The sequence below is a fragment of the Vipera ursinii genome (assembly GCF_947247035.1).
Source record: "Vipera ursinii genome assembly, chromosome: 10".
NCBI classification, from domain to species: Eukaryota; Metazoa; Chordata; class Lepidosauria; order Squamata; family Viperidae; genus Vipera; species Vipera ursinii.
The window spans coordinates 2,454,547-2,477,275 of record NC_139520.1 but is presented as its reverse complement, the minus strand read 5'-3'; the positions used below and the strand labels follow the sequence as shown (position 1 = coordinate 2,477,275).

General features: G+C 48.1%; 2 protein-coding genes across 3 annotated transcripts in view; one reads left to right on the top strand and one right to left on the bottom strand.

The window, feature by feature from the left end:
* Positions 1-233, bottom strand: part of CSNK2A2 (casein kinase 2 alpha 2) — a 31,533-nt gene extending 31,300 nt beyond the window's left edge. The window contains exon 1 of the mRNA XM_083370363.1: positions 76-233. Within this exon, the coding sequence (XP_083226489.1) occupies positions 76-179 (104 nt within the window). The 5' untranslated portion in view covers positions 180-233. The remainder of the gene's footprint in view (positions 1-75) is intronic.
* Positions 234-691: 458 nt separating this feature from the next.
* Positions 692-21,999, top strand: CFAP263 (cilia and flagella associated protein 263). 2 transcript variants are annotated; one of them, XM_083370294.1, is made up of 10 exons: positions 693-1,039; positions 3,363-3,486; positions 6,218-6,379; positions 6,707-6,862; positions 8,347-8,427; positions 11,127-11,282; positions 11,681-11,788; positions 16,905-17,060; positions 21,407-21,508; positions 21,786-21,999. In XM_083370294.1, the coding sequence occupies exons 1-10, from the start codon at positions 768-770 to the stop codon at positions 21,792-21,794; spliced, it is 1,326 nt and encodes a 441-aa protein (XP_083226420.1). In that variant the 5' UTR covers positions 693-767; the 3' UTR covers positions 21,795-21,999. The 2 variants fall into 2 exon arrangements, with proteins under 2 accessions (XP_083226421.1, XP_083226420.1); XM_083370295.1 differs by lacking the exon at positions 8,347-8,427 and having other exon boundaries at positions 692-1,039.
* Positions 22,000-22,729: the final 730 nt, after the last annotated feature.

Here is a 22,729-nt window from a genome sequence, read left to right as displayed (position 1 = left end):
CCGAGTGCCGGGGCGAGGCCGAGGGCGGCGGGGGACGGTGGGCCTCTCCCGCCTCCCCCCCGCGGGCCCGCTTACCCCCAGCTGGGGACGTGCGCCTCGTAGTCCCAGTACTCGCGGCTCCGCAGGCCGTTCACCTCGGCGTACACGCGGGCCCTGCTCCCCGCGGCCGGGCCGGGCATGGCGGGGCCGGGCGGCGGCGCGGCGGCGAGGAGGCGGCGGCGCGGGCGGCGCGGGCGGGGCGGGCGGGCGGGGGTGGCGCAGCGGCAGCTCCCCCGGCGGCCCAGCAGCTCCGCCAGCAGCGGCAGCAGCCCCGAGGCGCGCGCGGCGAGCGGGGGCTGCGGCGCCAGGCCGGGCCGAGCGGGGAGGCCGGGGCGGCCGTGGGCGGGGGAAGGGCGCTTCTGGGCTGGCCGCGGCGCTGGCCGCCGCACCGGACGCGGCAGAGGCGGCGGCAACACGGCCCGGCCCGCCCCGCGCGAGAGGAAGCCCGCGGTGCCCGCCGGCTCGGGGCGGCGCTGCAGCGACCCCTCCGGCGCGGCGGACCCCGGGCGACTCGCTCCCGGCGGCGGGCACGCGGCCCGGGGAGGAGGGCGACCCCTGGCGGGGAGCGGCTGCCTCTCGCGCCGGCCGGTCGCCTTGACGCCCAGATGACGCCCGGCGCCTCGGACTGCGATTCCCAGGATGCCTCGCCGTCGGCCGCGGCGGTTGGGGCCGACGGGAGTCGCAGTCAGGGAGCCTCTCGCGCGGCCCGGCCCGTTCCCCGCGGCGGCATGGAGCCCATCGCGGAGAAGGCGCCCTTGGCCACGCGGGCCCTCCTGCGGCTCCCGGGCGGCGAGGGGCGGCCCGCGCCCTGCGCCGCTCCGGGGGAGGCTGCTTGCTGGCCGCCGGGCCTGGCCCGCGTCTCGGGGACCACCCTGGCGGACGAGGAGTCGGAGCGCGACAGCGTCCACACGGGCGAGTCGCACGAGGGGGCCGAGGAGCTGCACGTGGAGCTGGCCCAGCTCTCCACCGAGCAGCTGCTGGCCCTGGTGGAGGAGAACAGGTGCGGCCGGCGGGGAAGGAGCCTTGGCAGCCGCCGGGGGGGGGGTGTTGAGCGGCACACTCCCGGCAGGGACCCCCAAGGCGTGAAGCCCCCGCCGCCCGGCCAAAGGCTCCTCTGCTGGGCGGCAGCCCTCTCGGGAGCCGGCGGCGATGGAAAAGCCGTCAATCATAGTGCGGTGGGGGGGGGAGCTCAGCGTAAGAGGTCTTTGCACGCTAGGTGAGTTCAGATCACAGGGACCCCACAGATTACATCCCAGATTCCTGAAGGAGCTGGCAGATGTTACCTCAGAACCACTGCACCACATCTTTCATAACCTTCCTGTTCCAGCAGTCCGGCCTGGCATGATAGCTTTAATTGGGGTCCCAGTTTGTTTTTACTATTGTTTTTTATTGTTTTTGATTGTTCAATCTGTATACCTTCCTTCCTCTGTACACCGCCCCGAGTCCCTCGGGAGAAGGGCGGTCTATAAAAACAAACAAACAAATAAATAAATAAATAAATAAATAAATAAATAAATAAATCCTGGAGCAACGGGGAAGTACCTGAGGATTGGAAAAGGGCTGTTGTGGTTCCCATCTTCAAGAAAGGGGAAAAAAGAGACCCAGGAAAGTACAAACCAATCAGTTTAACATCAATACCTGGGAAGATCCTGGAAAGATAATCAAAAAACAGATCTGCGATCAACCAGAAGCAAACAAAGTTATAGCTAGTAGCCAGCACGGGTTTGTCAAAAACAGATCATACCAAACCAATTTTATTTCATTCTTTGATAAAGTGAGTAAATTAGTAGACCAGGGAAATGCTGTGGACATAGTATACTTAGATTTCAGTAAGACATAGTAAACATTAGAGAGATGCACATAAATGTAAAGGTTATCAGTATTTCTACAAGCAACTTTGGGAAGGCTTTGGCATATTCTGCTACCTTCCATGGAAGCCAAGTTCTGTTTTGAAAACAATGCTCAACTTTCATTTTTTGCTCCCAGAATCAAGGAATGATTGTTATTTATTCAAATTGTATGGCCACCCATTTCACTGATTAATAATCCAATAAAAAGGTTAAAAACCAATATAAAAACAGATAAGAAACTGTCCATAACCATTTAACACGTTCCCCCCCAAATAAGACCCAACCGGAAAATAAGCCCTAGCGTGATTTTTCAGGACACTTGTAATATAAGCCCCACCCCACAAAATAAGTCCCAGTTAAGATCATCAGCCAGATGGATGCATTTATTTTTTATTTTTTATTTTAATCCCATTTATATCCCGCCCTTCTCCGAAGACTCAGGGCGGCTTACAATCTAAGCACAGATCAAATGTGCTTAGCAATAGCCTTCATTCTATGTATATGCCTGCTTATTAGGGCTTTCATACACCCCCCAAGCGGCATTATTACAAAGTCAGCTTATTGCCCCCAACAATCTGGGTCCTCATTTTACCTACCTCTGAAGGATGGAAGGCTGAGTCAACCTTGAGCCTGGTGGGATGCGAACCTGCACTAATTGCAGGCAGCTGGTGTTACTTAAGGAGGCATTAGCCCACTGCTCCACCAAGACTCCTTAATCCATATTTCCTCAATATAAGCCCTAACCGGAAAATAAGCTCTAATGCGTCTTTTGGAGCAAAAATTAATGTACGACCTAGTCTTATTTTGGGGAAAATATGGTAAAAATAGAAGATCCTGATCAGCAACAGAATTCATTAGGTCAAGAATTCAGCTCACCCAGCCCGTTTTCAAGGATCCTTGTGGGTTTGCAATTCAATAAAATGAGAGGGGACTGGTTAGATATTAAAGGCTCTAATTTTATGGGTGAGAACTGCTTGAACTGCAGAAAATTGTGTGTGTGTGTGTGTAAACGGAAATCTCCAAGGCCTTTTCTCCTTTCCAGCTGAATTGAGATAAATAGAAAGTACCGTAAGTTGAATTGTTGTATTGCTTGGTTTTGATTATATTTATGGAAAGTTAGTCCTCAATTTATGGACCATACACTTAAAAACTTACAATGGTGCTGAAAATAGCGGTGACTGGTCTTTGCACTTATGACAGTTGCAGCATCCCTGCAATCATGTGATCAGAACTTAAGTGCTTGGCAACTAGCATATATTTAAAAGTGGTTGTCATGTAATTCCAGAATTTACTTTGCTATGCCTAAACTGAAAGGAGCTCCCCATGGTCTACTAAGCCTAAAACCCTTAAAAGGACTGAATTAAGGAAAGGAATTTGTCTCAGAATTTGTTCAGGTGCTACTGGCATCTTTCCTTATTTGAGACGAGGCACATGCGTATAGATTTACTGACGTGAGTTTTTCTCTCTGTTCAGCCACATCAACTCCATGCTCAAAATTGAAACAGAAATGTTTGAGAAATTTTTCCATAGATTGGAGCCAAAAGACTCGGGAGCAGAAAGACATGGTTCATTGCTGGACTTGGGACAAACACCATATGTAAGCTATGTGATAATTTACTGTGCTGCAATTTTAGTGATGGGGTAGGTTTCCGAGTGACTGAATTACATCACATGCTTACTGGTTACTGAATGTATGCGTAGTCTTTGTTTGCCCAACACAAAGGGTAACATTCACATAGGTCTTAGGGTTTAAAACACTGTCAAAGTGAAAACTATGTTGTGCAAATGCAACTTAGGTTTTTGCTAACCTGGTTAAGCTGTTTGCTTATCTAATACTTGGGTACACTTATCTTCATTTTTTTTACTCCTCCACACTGTTAAATCTAGTTTGCCAATTCACCCTGAAACACTATATTTTTATTGTTTTACTTTAATTATTAAGATTTGCCTTATCTTAAATCTTTCCTCCAAAACCTTCACTCAAATATAATTTCTCCATGGCAGTCAGAATCTGCATTTCAGCAGTGCAATCCCAACCCATTCGTTAGCCTAAAGTTAGTGGCCCCCTCCACCCTGCTCCTGCAACTTTGCACCCCATGAAATCTGTCCAACTCAGGTGATCCCAAGAACAAGGTAGGGGGTGCATAGATCAGAAGTCAGGTTTGACTGCCCAGCACAAGCCAAAAGCCCAGGGAGGAACTCGGGCAGTGCAGCAAAGGCAGAGATGGTCAGTTTTCCCTTAGCTTGTTGCTTTGCTTTAATGTGACTCTCAAGTGCTGCTGAAAACGCTGTGCAACACGTCCTTTCCCATTAAGGATTCCCTGTCCTTTGGAAAACACAACCTAGTGATAGCCGCCTATGCTTGCTAGATTCAGGTTGCCATTCCTTCCCAGGCTCAAGGTGACATATAAGGGTTTTTTGTTTTCTTTTGTTGTTTTTTTGCCACAACAGCCCAGTGAAATCAGTTGGGCTGAGAATTTAGGACTGGCGGCAGGCAGCTGAGAGTGAATTGAACTCAGATTTCCCCATCCCTTGTGCAACACTGTTAAGGTGGGAGCAGTTCCTGGTAAAGTTCGGATTATTGCAACATTTTTCCTCAGCAAGGATAGGGTTAGGGTTTGAACTTACTAAATTCCAGATGCGGTAATTTCTCAAACCTGGTCAGCTATCCATAAATAACGTGGGTGAAAAATGGAACATCAGAGTCCCCCAAACATGTGATTAAGTGCCTGCTAAGCACCCAACCCATGTTGGAGCCCCTAGCAGTGGAGCAGAAAGGTTGATTATGATGCCTCTCCAACGGTAAATACAAGTGAGATTGTGGCGACATCATAACAGAACTGGAAGGGACCTTGCAGGTCTTCCAGTGCAACCCCCTACTCAAGCAGGAGACCCTGTACTACTTGAGACAAGTGGCTGTCTGGTCTCTTTTTAAAAGCCTCCAGTGATGGAGCCCCCACTGCCACCATCACTTCTCTGCTTTTAGTTGCCTCCTTTATGTTTTGACTGACCTCCATTAGGAAGGATCTGGACAGTTTATCTGGAACAAGATAGCACCAATGCTTTGAAGCCAATTTGACCACTGTCGTACCATCATGTGATTGTGTTCATATCAGCTAGTAACATTTATTTGAATCAAATTCACAGTTAAGTAATTGAAGGGATGGATAAGAAATTCACATTTGTATTTTGGATCTCTCTGGCTTTCTTTATAAAAGGGCCTCCCTCCAACATCTCATTGGACCAGTCGTGATCATGGTTTTTATTAAAGCTTCCTTTTTGCAGGTGGATCTTCATTCTTTTTAAGGGATGCATTAATGATATAGTTGCTTAGGGACTCATCATTTAATCTTAAGTATTAGCTAATGCCCAGTATTCTATATTTTTTCCAGACTTGGGGAGATGATAAAGTAGATTATTACGATCCTTTTCATTCTGAGTTTAGACTGGGATTTGACATAGAGACAACACTGGCCACCCAGGTCTTTACAGAGAGGAAGACTCGGTCACCTAGGAAGAAAAAGACAGTGATCTTTTTTATTAACCTTTTGTTAACTCTGGAACTATTAGTAGACAGCCACATTTTTTCTTTCCGATGAACTCAAGTTTGGGAGTTTCCAGGGCAAATGAAGGTGTCCTGAATGTAAGGAGGGGGATGTGATTGAAACTCGGTGGCGGCAAAATGGAGGAGGCTGTATTTCAGGATTTGGGAGAAATGCCTATTCTGGAAGGAGTTGCTTTCCCCTTAAGGATCTGGAGGCCCTAGATATGTCTGTGGCAAGGAAGCAACTGAATCTCTACTAGGAGGAGAAAACTTGACTTTGATGACTCATGTGTTGATACTTGTAAGCGGCTTCATGAAACAGCTCCTGGAGACATTTTGGAAGTGACAGTTAATGCAGAACCCAGCACATGGGTTGAAATGCTCACAAGCACATACATACCTAATGTAGGTCTCAAGCCATTAACAGGATTATTCTGTTCCCTTCCATCATCGTCAAGACATCTTTCAGGTATCCCTGTAGATAAATTTAACACCTGTGGTTAATCCTCCACGTTGGGCCCAGAATAGAACATGCTGTTGCTGGAGTTGAATGAATTGTTTTGATTGTTTCCATGTTTATGTTTGAAAATATTTTTCTAAGTTGAGATTTTATGTTGAGATGTTAAGTCATATTTGTACCCAGTGTCTCTTAAGACATCAAAAAGATAATACTGAATCAGAAAAAGGAAAGCTAGAAACTAGTTTGGCAAATTCTAAGATTAAAATACCAAAAACTTGGCTTTTGCTGGATCATGTGACGAGAGACTGTATCTTTGGGTTTTAGCCGCGGGGCAGGCGCAAGTCGAAGTCCCGCATCACAACAGATCGTGTGATCTGCCTGACAGTGGAACAGAAATGTGACCTGGCACAGCGGGAGCTGGACGAGACCAAAGACGACCTGCAGCTGATGAAGGAGAACTCAGAAAAGACCTTGCAGAATTACTTGGTAACATTTTCCTTAGAATGGCTGCTGGAGAATTCCGGGAGTTGAAGTCCACAACTCTTGAAAGTTGTCAAGGTTGAGAACCCCTGGGCTGGACTGGATTTCCCAGCCTGTGTCACCAGGTCCAGGGAGTCTTGAGGGTGGCAGGTTGTCCCCCATCCCTGAGCTGTAGCAAGGCCAGGCGTTCTTTGTGGCCATGGCTGCTGGCGGTTGCTCACATGTAGGAGGGTCTGCTTTGCCTGCCTGGTTTGGACTTCAAGGCCTGCCCTCCCCCAAGAAATAGGTGAAATATAACATTTACTTATTTCCAATGTAATTTGAATTCTGCAGGCTGTCCTAGAGGAAGCAGATATTCGCCTGGTTGAAATTAAGAGAGCTATGATGGACTTTGACAAAGACATAGTCAAAACCATCACGAAGAAGAAAGGGAGCGTCATTGCCTCTGACAAGGTGCTGCGATACCTGGAGGACCGGATTCGCTCTCGGGTCAGTAGAGAAAGTTGGCGGTTGGTTGGTTCTTCTCATTTTATTCTTGCAAATTATATTGACATTGATGAATATGGACACAAGATCTCTTTTCCATTGGCCTTCCTATAGTATTCCTGATCTTTGGTATGTGCCAAACAATGAAACGTGTTTAGATATCTGTAATAGTCATTGCCTTCAGAGAAATACTGAATTATTGTTACTTTATTAGACCATCCTCAAAAATTAATAATCTTTCACTTTATAAAGCTCTATAAAAATATAATTGCCATTTTGGAAATCCCCTGTCTACTCCATTATTGAGTATAAGTGACATCAGGATGAAAGCAGGCAAGGTGGCTCAGACATCACAGAATTCCCAGACTGGGGGTTAGATGAGGCCATTTTTAGGATAGGGGAGATTATGCCTGTGAATGGCCTTGGATTTTGCTCTCTCTTTTTATTTTTGGTGTTTTTTTAATCCTATATAAGCTTCCTAGAATTGTAACTGGTGAATTGGGTGGTAATATAAATTGATGAAACAACAACAGCAGCAAGAAAACAAAATAAATAGAATATGCTGTCTTGCTTCTTAGCTTAGCTGTATCCGAATGGTAGTCACAGCTTCTCTCCCTGTAAGTCACAGCACAGAGATGGGAAAGTCTCACTGGAGCCGTAAAATGTGCAAAAAGTGGGGTCATTCTTTTTAGGGATCCAAACTGAGGGAAGTCAGAAGTTTGGGCTTTAAGCCTTCCAAATAATTGAGGAACCGACAATCACTCCTCTTGACCTGTAATTGACATGGCAATTTATAAGCTGTGCCAGGCAGTGTAATCCCTGAGCTGCTGCAAGCAATCTGTCTTGGAATAAGGAATGACCTTTCCATTTGCATCGCGCCTCGTCCTCCTCACAGTATTGAGGAAATCAAATCAAATCAACCACTGTATCGTAGAAAGTGAAAACATAAGACAAACCATTCGTTTTAAGGTATACTTGGTTTCTGTTTCATGAATTCCAGTTATCTCTCCAGTCTTAAATAAATATAAGATGTTTCACATATTTTTATTTCATAGAAAATAAGGACATTGTAATTAGTTCCCAAAGTCAGAAAATGTTGTGGTAGTTATATTTTTATAGCAGAATTAAAAGATTTCCTTTGTCATATATGATGACTGAAATAAGGCAGTCCTGGCTTGTAAGTAAGATTCATTTTCACCATGTTCAAAGCCACGTGACTTGGTATACTTATTTATATTTACTTCTTTCATTCAATGTACATGGCTGTCTAATTGAAACAACCCAGTGTAACTTGGTACATGGTTCGTGTGACATAGTCCTAAACTTCATGGATGACCCAAGCCCCAGTCTGGACAAACGGCTTTCTGGGTGTGGAAATCTGTCCCAGGTCCCCAATACATCCTGGATATTTTGATCAAATATGGGTGGGAAAGAGATCTTCCCAATGGAAGCAGAAATCTGAAAAATTAGGTTGCTTTATTTTTCAGGATGTTATGAAAGAAAAAATTCATTTGAAAAATGATTCTCTAAAAGTTCAGAAGAAGAAGATGCAGATGCAACTCCAGCAGGTATAGACCTTTGGCAGCCCATTCTTGACAATCCCAGCAAACACCTTTATATATATATATATATATATATATATATATATATATATATATATATATATATATATATATATATATGTGTGTGTGTGTGTGTGTGTGTGTGTGTGTGTATGTGTATATATGTGTGTGTGTGTGTGTGTGTATATATATATATATATATATATATATATATATATATATATATATATATAGACAAACATATATATGCGCAATAGATGCGCTGGTCATTTGGCTTCAGAGGTTCATAGTGTGAACATTTTCCTTCAATCCAGAGGATGATCCCTTTTGCCCCAGAACTTAATTGCAAGTTTAGCTAGAGTTCAAGATTGATAAGATGAAGTTCTTCATAAATTGATAAATTCCAGATTGTGATATACAATTAGGCATCGCCTTAACATTTTAAATTCTTATTTCTTTTTCTTAAAACTTACCAACAATAATGTGAACTTTAGATAAAAACAGGTCAGCCATATGGACAGCTTAAATCAGAGGTCCCCAACCTTTTGGGCACCAGGGGCTGGTTCCATGGAGAAGGATTTTTCCACGGACTGGAGAGTGCATGGTTTTGTGTGCTGCCTGCATCCCACGGATGGCGCTTTGCTTCTTTGTGCAGACCAGTTGCTGGCATGCCGCGGCCCGGGCCCCGTCCACAGACCCCTGGGTTAAATCATTAGCATCACCTCAAAAATAACTCCAGCATGAAAGTTAACATCCAGCCTGTCACATGTCCCACAAGCATGACAGGGAATCATCTGATGAATTAGGACTGATCCCACATCCAGGCTGTCTCAGCCTGCTCCAGAATAAGGGCTCCTAACTACAGTACCTTTTAAAAGCCCCCCCTCCCCAACACACTGCCCACCCTTTGTGGTAGACCAGACTAGGAAACCAAAGTCATGAATAAATACTAACCCAGTTTTATTATAATCTTGCAGAGACAGCCTGTGTCTGCCTCCCTGCCCTCCCTTTGTCTTCCTGAGAACTAGGGAGGCTCACAACCGAGGCGCTTCCTCAAACCGCACTTCTGCCCCCGACTCAAGTTTCTTTCACCTGGCTGGTGTCTCCTCACCCATTCTGTGCACCCACCGGGGAAGCACCCCCTGCCCATCATCCCTGCCGCACTTCCGAAAGAGGGTTTCCCCCCTTGTGCTGGTGCAAGCAGGCTCTGCAATCCACCTCTGCGCCTCCTTTCATTGTAAGGCAGCCCCTTACAGTGTGTTGCGACAGGAGCCCCCCTTCCTCGCCATCCCTGGTGCCACCCCCAGTGGCAGCTTGGCTCTGGGCTGCAGAACAGCTGAAGCATCGGCCGCTTTCTTCTTTCCGTGGCTCCTGAGCTGCAAAAGGCTTGGTTACCAGCCTGGGCGTCCGGCTGCAGGGTGGGAAAGGTCTCCCTTGAGAATGGCAAGAAGCACCTTGGACCGTCTTCCAGACATAAGACGATTCATTGGTTAGAATATTCACATTTCAAAGGGCCTATTCTGCTACTCTCTGTTTTAGCGATGTTCTTCAGCGAGCTATTGAAATAAATGTAGGTTTAGCTTTTTAAATTGGGATGATTCCAAAGTAGTTTTTTTTAATAAGAGGATTCAGACTTCAGCTTTCACCCAAATCCTCCAACTGTATCTTGCAGCCCTTGATGTTGGAAAACTCTGATTTGTGGCTAAAGCTGAGCCCTGCCAAGATGTCGGAGGGGTCAGGTAGTAACTTTCTAGTTACGCCAATAATTCTTTTTGAAACAAATTGCAAACAGAAGTAAAAACTTCTAAAATTTTATTTAGCCCGGTAGGATTAATCCCTGTGGTAAGTTGAAAATCTAGAAACTAAAATTTGCCATCTTTATAGGAAAGCTGCAACACAAGAGAAAACCTGGAAAGGCAGTCTGTGCTATAAAAATATTTTAAATAATGTATTGATCTGTTGAGTGGTTAAGACTAATAGGACATATTATTTAAACTAAGTTTCATTTAGTCATCTTCCATAAGTTTGTGGAGTTCTCAAGTACCTAATCATAGCAATATTAATTTAACTTGTTTTCCTTTACATCCAAACAACATCCACTGTTTTGCCTTAAAGTTTATTGGACTTTTTCTAGTTAATTAAAATAAAATTTACCACAATGTTTTGGACATTATAACCACAAGGATAGCTATAGAATACCTATATTTATTAACAATGTAACTCCCATATTTATAACCAACATATTTGATTGCCAGATCCAAGGCCAAATTAATGAGAAAAGTGCTTGAGCAAGTTGAACGGATTTCATCTATTTTTCATGGTTTGGAGTTCCAAGCAAGGAATTGGACTAGAAGACCTCTAAGGTCTCTTCATGCTCTCTCCCCCCAACTCACAGTGACAACAAACCATCCCACCACACCACGCGAACCAACTACACCACACACCGGCCTCCCAAGTCAATCCTGCATAAGATTATGTCCCATTTAAAAGCCTAACAGGCCACGGATAAAAGCTATTTTTCAGCCTGTTGGTACAGCTGGCTATATTCCTATAGGAGAGTAAAGAGATACCGTCCAGGGTGTGAGCCATCTAGCCAGAGGTCAGGGCCAGGGCTGCCCCAGCTTTCTGCAGCCTGGTCAGGCCGGGCTGGCTCTGAAATGCTTCAAATGGGTGCCTGTCCATCACAATTTGTGGCTGATTTGCAGAAGGAGGAGCTGGGAGAGGCACTGCACGAGGTTGATTTCCAGCAGCTCAAGATTGAGAATGCTCAGTTCCTGGAGAAAATAGATGAACGAAACCAAGAGCTACTGCAGCTGAAGCTGACTGTTGGCAACACCCTGCAGATCCTCAACTTCTACAAAGTAAGACAGTTGAGTCTACCTGGCTCCGGCCCTTCATCTCAAGAGGGCTGCTGACGGGGTCCTGAAAGATCACCCAGCACACGCTCTCTGTTCCTGCATCACGTATGGACCCCCATCGGACAGCCACAAAAGAACCCTGGCTTTCCCCCTTAGTCCCATGGGAGGGATTAGGGTTAGCGTAGGATGGGCAAGTACTAAGGGTGCTCCTGGGGTGAAAGGAGGAAAAGGGAAACTTGAAAGGGGTCGAGGGGGGGGAGTATTCACGCTGCCATCCCTTCCCAAACGTGCAGAGTCCATCCCATATTTTGCCTCTCGCAGGAGGTTTTGTCCAACCAAGATACATTCACATTTCTGTACTTTGACAAAGATGCCACCCTCTGGGTCGTGTTGTATTTTAGAGGAAGCTGCACTATGCAACGGCCATGGCTGCCTACCTGGTGAAAGACATTGCGCAGAGAAGGGAATCCCTGGAGAAAATTGCTCACGAGGCCATCCTCGTGGAAGAGGTAGGCAGGGGAAGAGGTGGTCTCCACCAGGGGCCAGGAGGAGAAAGATCTCGGGAGCTTCTGCTGCTTTACTCTGGGGACGCAGCCTTGTGGCCTCCAGGGGACATTTAGAGCCATCTGATTAGCTGATCTTTACTGCGGTTTTACTTTTTCATTTGCTTTAACAGTTGCCTTTGATTCCTCAGTTACCTCAATCAGTGTAGATCGAATTGTTCCATGGGAGACAAATCCAGGCCCTAAAATTAAAACAAACCAAAGATTCTTGGGTAGGAAATGAAAAGACATCCCTGGAATGGTTGGCTTCACCATCTTTCATGCTTCAGGGGTGTGACTAAAATGTTAAAAACTGTAGAGGGCAAATTTGGATAATCTAAAAGCAGAATTCCTTTAGTTAAAAAGAAATGGTGCCTGTTCAGCAACAGAAGCTGTAGCTTTCTCCACTCTGAAGATGGAGCGGTTTACTTTCTGCTGAGGAACTTCTGCTCCCTGGATTGTCATTGATTGCTGAATCAGCTGATTTCCTTCTGGCTCAGGCTTGATGCAAGGAAAACTGCCCCAAAGTCAGTTGGCAGCTGGAAGCGCTGGAGCCCTGTGGGACTTGGGGTAGCCCACTCAGTCCCAGAGGGAGCTTGGCTGCCCCACCCCACAAGTGGCCTGGAGGGCTTGGCGTCTCTTGTGCAGTTGCTTTACAAAGAATTGGGAAGTGGAAATGGAGATGGTATAGAAATTTCCTGGTCACTAATAGTAGATTTTCCTAGGAACCCACGAAGTGTACTATGGATGTAATTTCTTCAAACAAGCAGGAATGGTCTCAGTATTTAAGGAAGCAACAAGATAAGAGCAGATGGGTTTAATTTAATTATCATGGGTTTTTTTTAATTATTTATTTATTTATTTATTTATTTAATTATATTTATATACCGCCCTATTCCCTGAGGACTCAGGGCGGTTTACAGGGGATTAAAAATCCAAAATACAAAAATTAAGAACCAAATTAAAAAAAATTAAATTAACCCTGTAGTCAGTTAAAAAAAGAACCCCAAATTAAAAATTCCTCCTCAGTCTGGGCCCGAGAGCTCGAAGAGCCAGGTCTTCAGGCCCCGGCGGAATGATCGGAGGTCGGGGGCAGTCCTCAGCTCCACCGGCAGCTGGTTCCAGAGGGCAGGCGCTCCCACCGAGAAGGCCCTATCCCTGGGTGTCACCCGCCGGCAATCTCTCACCGGCGGAACCCTGAGCAGACCCTCCCTGTGGGAGCGCACTGGGCGAAGGGCGTTTGATGCCGGCAGCAGGTGTTCCCTCAAATAACCCGGACCCAGGCCATGTAGGGCTTTATAGGTGATAACCAGCACCTTGAATTTCACCCGGAGGGCAACCGGAAGCCAATGCAGCTCGCGGAGTAGAGGTGTTACATGGGAGTATCGGGAAACCCCCATTACAACTCGCGCGGCCGCATTCTGCACCAGTTGAAGCCTCCGAGTGGTCTTCAAGGGCAGCCCCATGTAGAGAGCGTTACAGTAGTCCAAACGGGAGGTCACAAGCGCATGAGTGACTGTGCGTAGGGCGTCTCGGTCCAAATAGGGACGCAACTGGCGCACCAGGCGAACCTGTGCAAAAGCCCCCCTGGTCACGGCTCCTATATGATCTTCAAAATTGAGCCGTGAATCCAGGAGGACGCCCAAGTTGCGAGCCCTATCAACGGGGGGCAACACCTCACCCCCCATCGTTAGAGGTGGAATAACATGGTTAACCCGAGACGCCAATATGCACAGCCACTCAGTCTTGGCGGGATTGAGACGAAGCCTGTTTCTCCCCATCCAGACCTGAACCGCCTCCAGGCACCGGGACATCACGGAGAGGGCATCACTGGGTTGGTTCGGGGTGGAAAGAAAAAGTTGGGTATCATCAGCGTACTGGTGATACCCCACCCCAAAACCACGAATGATCTCACCCAGCGGCTTCATGTAGATGTTGAACAGGAGAGGCGAGAGAACCGACCCCTGAGGAACTCCACAAACGAGAGACCTCGGGGCGGATCTCTGCCCTCCTGTCAACACCGACTGCGAGCGGCCCCGGAGGTAGGAGGAGAACCACCGTAAAACGGTGCCTCCCACTCCCAACCCCCTGAGACGTCGCAGCAGGATACCATGGTCGATGGTATCAAAAGCCGCTGAGAGATCTAATAGGACCAGGACAGAGGAGCAGCCCCTGTCCCTAGCCCTCCAGAGATCATTCACCAGTGCGACCAATGCCGTCTCCGTGCTGTGTCCGGGCCTGAAGCCCGATTGGTACGGGTCCAGATAATCAGTTTCCTCCAGGAACATAGGGAGCTGATGCGCCACCACACTCTCAACAACCTTCGCCAGAAAGCGAAGGTTGGAGACTGGACGATAGTTGTTTAAAACAGCCGGGTCCAAAGCAGGCTTCTTGAGGAGGGGTCTCACCACCGCCTCCTTCAGGGCGGCAGGGAAGACACCCTCCTTCAAAGAAGCAGTTATTACTGCATGGAACCAGCCTCGTGTTCCCTCCCGAGCCGCATAAGCTAGCCAGGAGGGGCATGGATCCAACAAACAGGTGGTGGAGCTCAGTCTCCCCATGATCCTGTCCACATCATCAGGGGAAACAGGGTCGAACTCAGTCCAGATAACATGCTCAAGACCGCCTGATTCCTCCACATCAGACTCTGCCCAGTCAGAGTCCAGGCCGGTCCGGATCCGAGCGATTTTGTCCGCCAGATGATGACTAAACTCCTCGGCTCGTCCCTGCAAGGGATCCTCTCTCACCTCCTGGTTAAGGAGGGAGCGAGTCACCCTAAACAGGGCGGCCGGGCGATTATCTGCGGATGCGACAAGGGCGGCAAAGTAGTTAGACTTCGCCGTCCTTATCGCCGCAAGATAAGACCTTATAAAGGTTCTTAACTGCAATCGGTCGGATTCGGATCGGCTGGATCTCCAACCGCTCTCTAGACCTCGTCTCCGACGCTTCATCTCCCGGAGCTCCACAGAGAACCATGGGGCCCAACGGGATCTGCGCCGAATCAGAGGTCGCATGGGTACAACGCAGTCGAGTGCCCTGGTGGCAGCCGTTTCCCAGGCCTCCACCAGAGCATCAACTGGGCTGTGGGTAAGGGTGATAGGTATCGGCCCAAGCGCCCTCTGGAACCGGTCCGGGTCCATTAGGCGCCTGGGGCGGAACCACCTGGTCGGTTCCGCCGCCCAGCGGCGGGGGATGGCATGACGGAAAACCAGCCTCAGGAGGTAATGATCTGACCATGACAGAGGGGTGATAGATGGAGAACCCCCTCCCAGATCATCCAACCACTGTCCAGACAGGAACACCAGGTCGAGAGTATGATCCCCCTCGTGAGTAGGGCCCTCAATAACCTGGGTCAGGCCCATGGCTGTCATGGAAGCCATGAACTCCCGAGCTAACTCCGACGACCCCCCCAGTGATGGCAGGTTGAAGTCACCCAGGACTATAAGCCTGGGGAACTCCACCGCCAACCCCGAGAGGGTGTCGAGCAGCCCAGGCAGGTATGTGAGCAACAAGCCCAACTGAACCCGAGGACCACATCTCAAGAGAAGGGATTCACTCCCGGCCATCTGGACAATGGTGGCCTCCCGGGGACACAAGGTCTCCCGAATAACCACTGCCACCCCACCACCCCTGCCCTGAGCCCGTGGCTGGTGCAGCACCCGGAAATCTGGCGGGCATAACTCGGTGAGAGGCACCCCTCCCTCCGAACCCAACCAAGTTTCCGTGATGCACGCTAGATCCGCACATTCCTCCTCGATCAGATCACGGATGAGGGGAGCTTTGTTAACTACGGATCTAGCGTTAAAATAGACCAACCTGAGCTCAGGGGCCTGATCACCCTCATCCCCGGGTAAGAGGGTGCTAACCGGAGGGTCGGAGCGCGCCACCGCTCGGAGATAGCGGGGGCGTGATCCCAGATGTTGATATGGCCCTCCGCGCAAACACCTGCTGCCATTCCCTATCGCCGTGGGGATTTGAAGCCCCACCCCCACATTCTCAGAACCAGCAGCCACCTCCCCAGACCCCGTCCCGTCAGGACCTCTAACAGGACCAGACTGAGTGCCGGTTAAAGATTCCCTCCCTACCCCCCCCTCCCTCCCCCTCCCTAACTTCTTAAAATAACCGGCTAAAAATTTTATCAGGGGCCTCTTCGCATGTCTTAACTCGAGGCCCCTATCTAAGCCCAGCCACCTCTCGGAATCCCAAAGCTTGGGATCGTCATTAAGGGGAGTATGGAAACAGGCGACAGGTCGCGCCCATGAGGCAGGAACTGCCCTAAGGGCATACAAGTCCGCTCCGGAATAATGATAAATCATACTGCGCTAGGATAGTCTTTTAGGGCAGATGTTAATGTCCAAGGATCACTCAGTGATGGTATATAGATGGTAAACAAGTCCAGTAGGCATATCTCCTAATCTGCAGAGCCATCTCAGCTCTCACCTGAGATGGAAATCCAGGAGCAGAGAGAGAAAGGGGAATCCTGAGCCAGGGCCACCCCAACTGGTCTCTCACACCAGTGAGGTGGCCACTGACCAGTCCAAAACCGTCCTCCCACCACGGTCCGGTCCCGGCCACACTGGACTTTCAATAGGAGGGATCTTAACTCCCATCAGGCATGGAGCTAGCCAAATGCCTGCCTGTCAACAGGAAAAGTAAGAACAGGCAGGCCAGGCCTCTGTCGATCCTCGCATCTCCAGCCAGCACCACCAGTCCGGGAGGGGGAAGAACAAAAGCATTCTTTCCCAGCGCTCGTCCGCCAGTCCAGGCAATTATCATTTTATTGGGGTTTTATTAATGTACTTATTGTTTTTATGGGCATGTATTTAATTACCTTTTAATTTTTGTAACTTTGTGTTTTATTCTTGCCCTGTACACCGCCCTGAGTCCTTCGGGAGAAGGGCGGTATAGAAATATTAATAAATTAAATTAAATTAAATTAAAATTAAATTAAATTAATCCTTTTTCTGTGCCATTTTTTTCTGTGTGTAAAGATCCTGAGTCCCAGTTGATGTTATTCCAGTGGTAGGCAGGAGATCAAGGCCAAGATCAGAAACATCTCAAGAGTACTTTGTCTCTTTCACAGGAACGGGTAAAGGCTGAGATCCTGAACAAAAAACTACGCCGGCAACTGGCAGAATACAAAGTTCCTCCTGTTCTCAACTATGTTCATGAGAAGGTGGCTGTCCATGATCTAGAAAACACCCTCAGGATCTGGGAGAGGAAGGTGGAAATTGCTGAGGTAGGACTGTGGATCACTTTTGGATGGAAGCACATTTAATGCTTGACTGTGTTTTTCATAGGAACACAACGTGGTTGATGTGCCACAAGACAGTTTGTGGCATCTGGCTGAAGAAAACCAAAAATTATTGGAGAAAATCCATAAAGATCATGGGAAAACCACATAAATGAATATGTTTAAGCCTCTGTTGTTAGATACCATGCCCCGTCGGAGCCTGAATCTGCTGAGGAAGATGGAGCGGGAGGCGTCCTCCGTTGCCTTTGGAGGAATATGAGGAGGAGTAGGCTGAGGCAGGCCAGGGCCTTTCGGGATTGGAATGGCTTGAAGGCAGGGAGGAACGGGCAGGATGAACAGGAGAGACAGAGCTCAGGCGAGGAGCGAGGACGTGGCTGCTGTAGGACATCACCCTGGAAATCCTCCAACATTGACAGATGCACTGTGACAACTGAGAAACTGTAGCCATTTTTCCTTTTGCTTTCATTCTGCTTTTTTCTCTTGTTTGGTATTCTCAAATGGAGAAGCGGGGAAGGGGGAATGCTTGAGCTATTTCAGTTAGCCATAACAATTGCTACTGTGAGAGAATCAAGGTCAATGTTAGATAAAGTTTTGGCAAGTTGAAAAGTCGGGAGGAGAGCCCGCGTTTTGAAATAATTGGTGAATGTGATTTATGACAGCCTTTCTGGGGTGGGAATTGCAACTTGTTACATTGTATGGGGGGAAGAGGGAACTTTAGTCTTGGGTTCAACTATTTTTTTATTTTTATTTTAATTCCATTTATATCCCGCCCTTCTCCGAAGACTCAGGGCGGCTTACAAGCTTAGCAGTAGCCTTCATTCTATGTATATGCCTGCTTATTAGGGCTTTCATACACCCCCCAAGCGGCATTATTACAAAGTCAGCTTAATTGCCCCCAACAATCTGGGTCCTCATTTATGTAAGTGCCGATACTTTGTTTCCTGAATAAAATGTTCTTTGAGGAATAAATCTTTACCTTGAAGTTCTTTTAATTGGTTTCATCTATCAGAACCATGACATTAACCCAAGACTCCCTTTTATCTTAAATTCACGGGGTCCCGAGCTCCAGTCGCCTACCCAAAGCAGAAGGGAGGCTGACAAAGACTCAGGGAAGATCCCCAAATGGAGAAGAAGGAGGAACCTGTCACCAGCACAACAACCACAGCTACTACATCGGCAGATGGAGCTCAGGCCATTGCACTGATAGTGTGATTTCGAAGACTCCAGTAGCAGAGGCGAGACCAAATACACGGGAGGACATCTGGTCATCGGAATGGACCCTGCCTAGTGGAGACTTGTGACGTTCAGATGCGGCCCAGCAGAAAAAGAATTCTTCAAAGGCCGCTGAAGCTGAATTTCCACTGCCTTCCTGTCATGAGTCGCGCTCTCCTGACTGAAGAGGAGCTAAGCATGTAGCACTGTCGGATCACTCGGGTGAGTGGAAATATCTGAGAACAATCCGAAGCCAGTCAGTTGAGCCTTTGAGGGAGAAATTTGAAGAGCTAGACATGGGAAGCAAGGAGCAGATCACCCACCAGTTACTGACCACCGAGTGGGATGACAAGCACCTCCAAGATCGTTCCCAGTCTAGAAGAAGCCCTAGTTCCATAGTCAGGGCCAGGGCTGCCTCCCCATGTCTGAAGCCACCTGCTTTAACCTCAAGCTCTGTGTGGAGGAGAAGCCAGGAGCATCACAATCAGTGGCGTGCTAGCCCTGACTGTCGTTGGCAACAGCTGAGCCCCAACCGCCATCGATGTCATGACAGGCCTGAGCGATGAGAATGGTATGTTAGCCCTGAATGGTGCTGCCCCCGTGTGAGCCCCAAATGGCAGCCATGTTGTAAACACCCACTTCAATCTACATCTTAAGAAAACAGAACTCTTGGAAGCGGTTTCTTCCAACAGAAATTTTTATTAAGAGAAATTGACTGAAGGCATGCTAGACAGGATCTGGGGGATCCCCCCCATTCAATATTTTAAAGTGTTTCCAAGCAGCCACCCACCCACAGTTCTTCCGGGCTATTCAAACCAGCAGATTCTAGGTGTTACTTCAAGAAAAATAACATCAGTCTGGCTCCATCGGCACGATCATTCAGTCCTCTTATTGCCCAGATTCCAAGTGTTACATCTTTCCCCCTCCCCTTTTCCCTCACTGTCATAAAGAGAAGAGCTTCAGAGAGGCATAGGATGAAAGGCTGATGGCTACATTGTTATGTTTAGCAGCCCCGAAGTGAATCAACAAAAGGTTACTTTGTATTGTATAAGGTATAGGTAAAGGTTCCCCCACACATGCGTGCTAGTCGTTTCCGACTCTAGGGGCCGGTGCTCGTCTCCGTTTCAAAGCCGAAGAGCCAGCGCTTGTCCGAGGACGTCTCCGTGGTCATGTGGCCGGCATGACTAGACGCCAAAGGCGCACGGAACGCTGTTACCTTCCCACCGTAGTGGTCCCTATTTTTCTACTTGCATTTCATGCTTTCAAACTGCTAGGTTGGCAGAAGCTGGGACGAGTAACAGGTGCTCACTCTGTTACGCGGCACTCGGGATTCGACCTGCCAAACTGCCGACCTTCTGATCGACAAGCTCAGCGTCCTAACCCACTGAGGAAGTGAAAGTAGTAAAACCCCCTCCCAAGAAACCTGCACCAGTTTCTTGGCCATCCTCCTTGTGACTTTGGCTTCTGCTTTGGAATCCAAGAGATCTACATGCCACGTGGGCCACAAAGAACACCATAAGTGGCAGGGAGAGCTGTCACCTATTGCTGAGAGAGAGGAGCCCCCCCTTGCAGGGGACTTCTTGAACTGGACCTGGAATCTCCATACAGGAGCCAACACCACAGAAGACAAACTCAGGATCCAAAAAGATCTTGACCAACTTGAACAATGGGCCCTATCCAACAAAATTAGTTTCAATGTGGAGAAAAACAAAGTTTTACATTTATGCAGGAAAAAAAAATCAAAGGTATAAGTACAGATTGGGCGAGACCTGGCTTAAAAACAGCAACTGTGAGAGGGACCTTGGAGTCCTAGTGGATGAGCCAGCAGTGTGCAGCAGCAGCCAAAAAAGCTAAGACAATCTTGGGTTGTAGGCATAGAATCAAGTATTAGTACCGCTTTATAAAACCCTAGTAAGACCACACCTTGAATACTGCAGCCAATTTTGGTCACCATATCACAAAAAAGATGTCGAGTCTGGAAAAAAATTCAGAGAAGAGCAATTAAGATGATCAAAGGCCTGGAGATTAAAATATACAAAGAATGGCTATGGGACTTGGGTTTGGCTAGTCTAAAGAAAAGAAGAAATAGAGGAGACATGGTAGCAGTATTCCAGTATTTGAGGGACTGCCACCAAGAAGAGGGGATCACCAGAGGGCAGGACGAGAAACAATGGTTGGAAACTGATCAAAGAGAGAAGCAACCTGAAATTAAGGAGAAACATCCTGACAGTGAGGACAATCAACCAGTGGACCAGCTTGCCTCCAAAATCGTGGATGCTGCATTACTGGAGATTTTTAAGAAGAGGCTAGACAGTCACTTGTCTGAGATGGTATAGGTCCTCCTGCTTGAGCAGGGGGCTGGACTAGAAGACCTCCAAGTTCTATTCTGCTTCCCTGGGATCGAATGATTTCCTTGCTTACCTGACCTTTTGACATTTTAGGACATTTCTGTAATCAAGTAGAAAGCTGGCACTAGTATATTAATAGTAGTAGTAATAATAGTAGAGAAACTGGCTCAAAGTCACTCAGCTGGCTTTCATGAGTAAGGCAGGACTAGAACTCATGGCCCTGGTTTCTAGACCAGCACTTTCACCACTAGAGGTGGCCCCTTTAATAACAACCATAATGAAGCCTGCTGTAACTTTGAATGGTTGTTGAATGACCAGTCATTAAGTGAGGACTGCTGTACACCAAACCAACATGTAGCAAAGCAGAGTGCCAACCTGAAGGAACATCTCTGTTCCCAAGTATTCCTAGACTCCAACTGCCCCACCCCCACGGCTTTTCTGGACAATAAAAATGGTGGGCACTGCAACTTGTGCTTTGTTTGGAAATTGTTTCATACCTGGGAAAAAATAAAATTCTGCCATAGGGGCAGATACGTAACATTCTGGTAAATTATTGTAATGGTTATCTGCTAGCCATTTTATGAGAACATGCATAGTGCGTTGTGAAAATCTCAAATATGCACATCAGTCCACATCAGCCCCCCCCCCAGTGGAGATTCCTGGGCAGGTGGACTCTACCCTTCCTCAAGGCCAGAGGAGGCCTCCATTGGCAGGAGGGGCTGTGAGAAGGAGAGACCACCCATTCTCACCTTCTTCTTTCCTCTCTTGCAGATGGCCTTGCAAAGCTACCGCAACGTTTGGCACAAGGCAAAGATGGCCAGTCACCAGCTGCAGGCTCTCCTGCCCGAACCGGAGAGAGACAAAGGGACAGAGGTGAGGAAGGGGGACCCTCCCCTGGCCTTTGATGGGATCAGGAGCCCCTCAGCACAGTGGAGCTTCTATGGCTTTCCATTGCCTCTCTTGGTCTCTTGGGTGCCTGCTGTCCGTCTCAGCTCCCCCCCCAATTTCTCTTTCTAGTCTCACTTTGGGCCCTCTCCCCCATGGTATTTTCTCCCTCTCCTAACCCATGGTCTCTTTCCTTTAGAGAAAGGGCTTGGAGGCAGAGTTGCACAGCTGAGCTAAAGTCACACCCAGCTTCTTTTCTCCACAGGGCCACTAGAGAAATAAGGAGGAGAGCGGGAGAGAAACTCAACAGCCCATCTGCTGCGCCCGTAGCCCCATCGTCCTGGTGCACAGTTCATCCTTGGCCCCTTCCCCTGGGCCAGACCAGGGCAAACTTTGGACAGGCACAAAGCTTTCTCCATGTTGCGTGTTTATGCCTCTACAGACTGGTTTTGTAAAGTGGATTAATAAATTGTTCTGTTTTTAAGATATTAATGGATCATGATAGAACTGCTTGACTGCAGAGCTATGAAGTATATTCAAATCACTCACCAATATGAGAATGAATGAAAGGAGTGGTAATATATTCAGACTCCCAGCGTACTGGGCTCAAATTTAGCATCTTGGGAAGTGGAGTGGGGGGGCTGAAACCTTAATGCGATACATTTTCCAAAGACAGGCCCTCAAAGTGCCAACCAGGAAGTGCAGCTGCAATCGCCAGCAGACGATGGAGGGTTGTGCCTTATGGCTTACTCTGAGGATTTCTGTGCCAGAGCCTGAGAAAAAGTGGAAAGGCAGATCCGGAGTCAGAGCTGGTCCAGAGGAGTCTGATCTCAGGGCTGTTCAATAGCTCAGCCCTCTTTCCTTCTCACCAGTGTTTTGCACTTCATGGGAGGGCCCGACTAAAGGGGGAAGCCAGTCAAGCTATGGGTCATAAACCGCCTCCTGTGGGAGAGCTAACCAGTGGGGGACCCCATCAGGTTAGTGGCTCATGACACCTAAAAAGGACTGAATGGGAAGATGGGCTTGGATTGTCCTCCACACTTGGCCATTTTCAAAGCAGCCGGAGGACATCCCTGTGTCACCTTTGCAAAGAGCATCGTGCCATTAGTTGTAACAAGCATGGGTGAGCCAGCGAGAGTGTCAGTATTTCCAAGAAAAGAGGGAGGAGATGGACGCTGCCTTTTTTGTGGCAAGGGGAAAAATGATGCC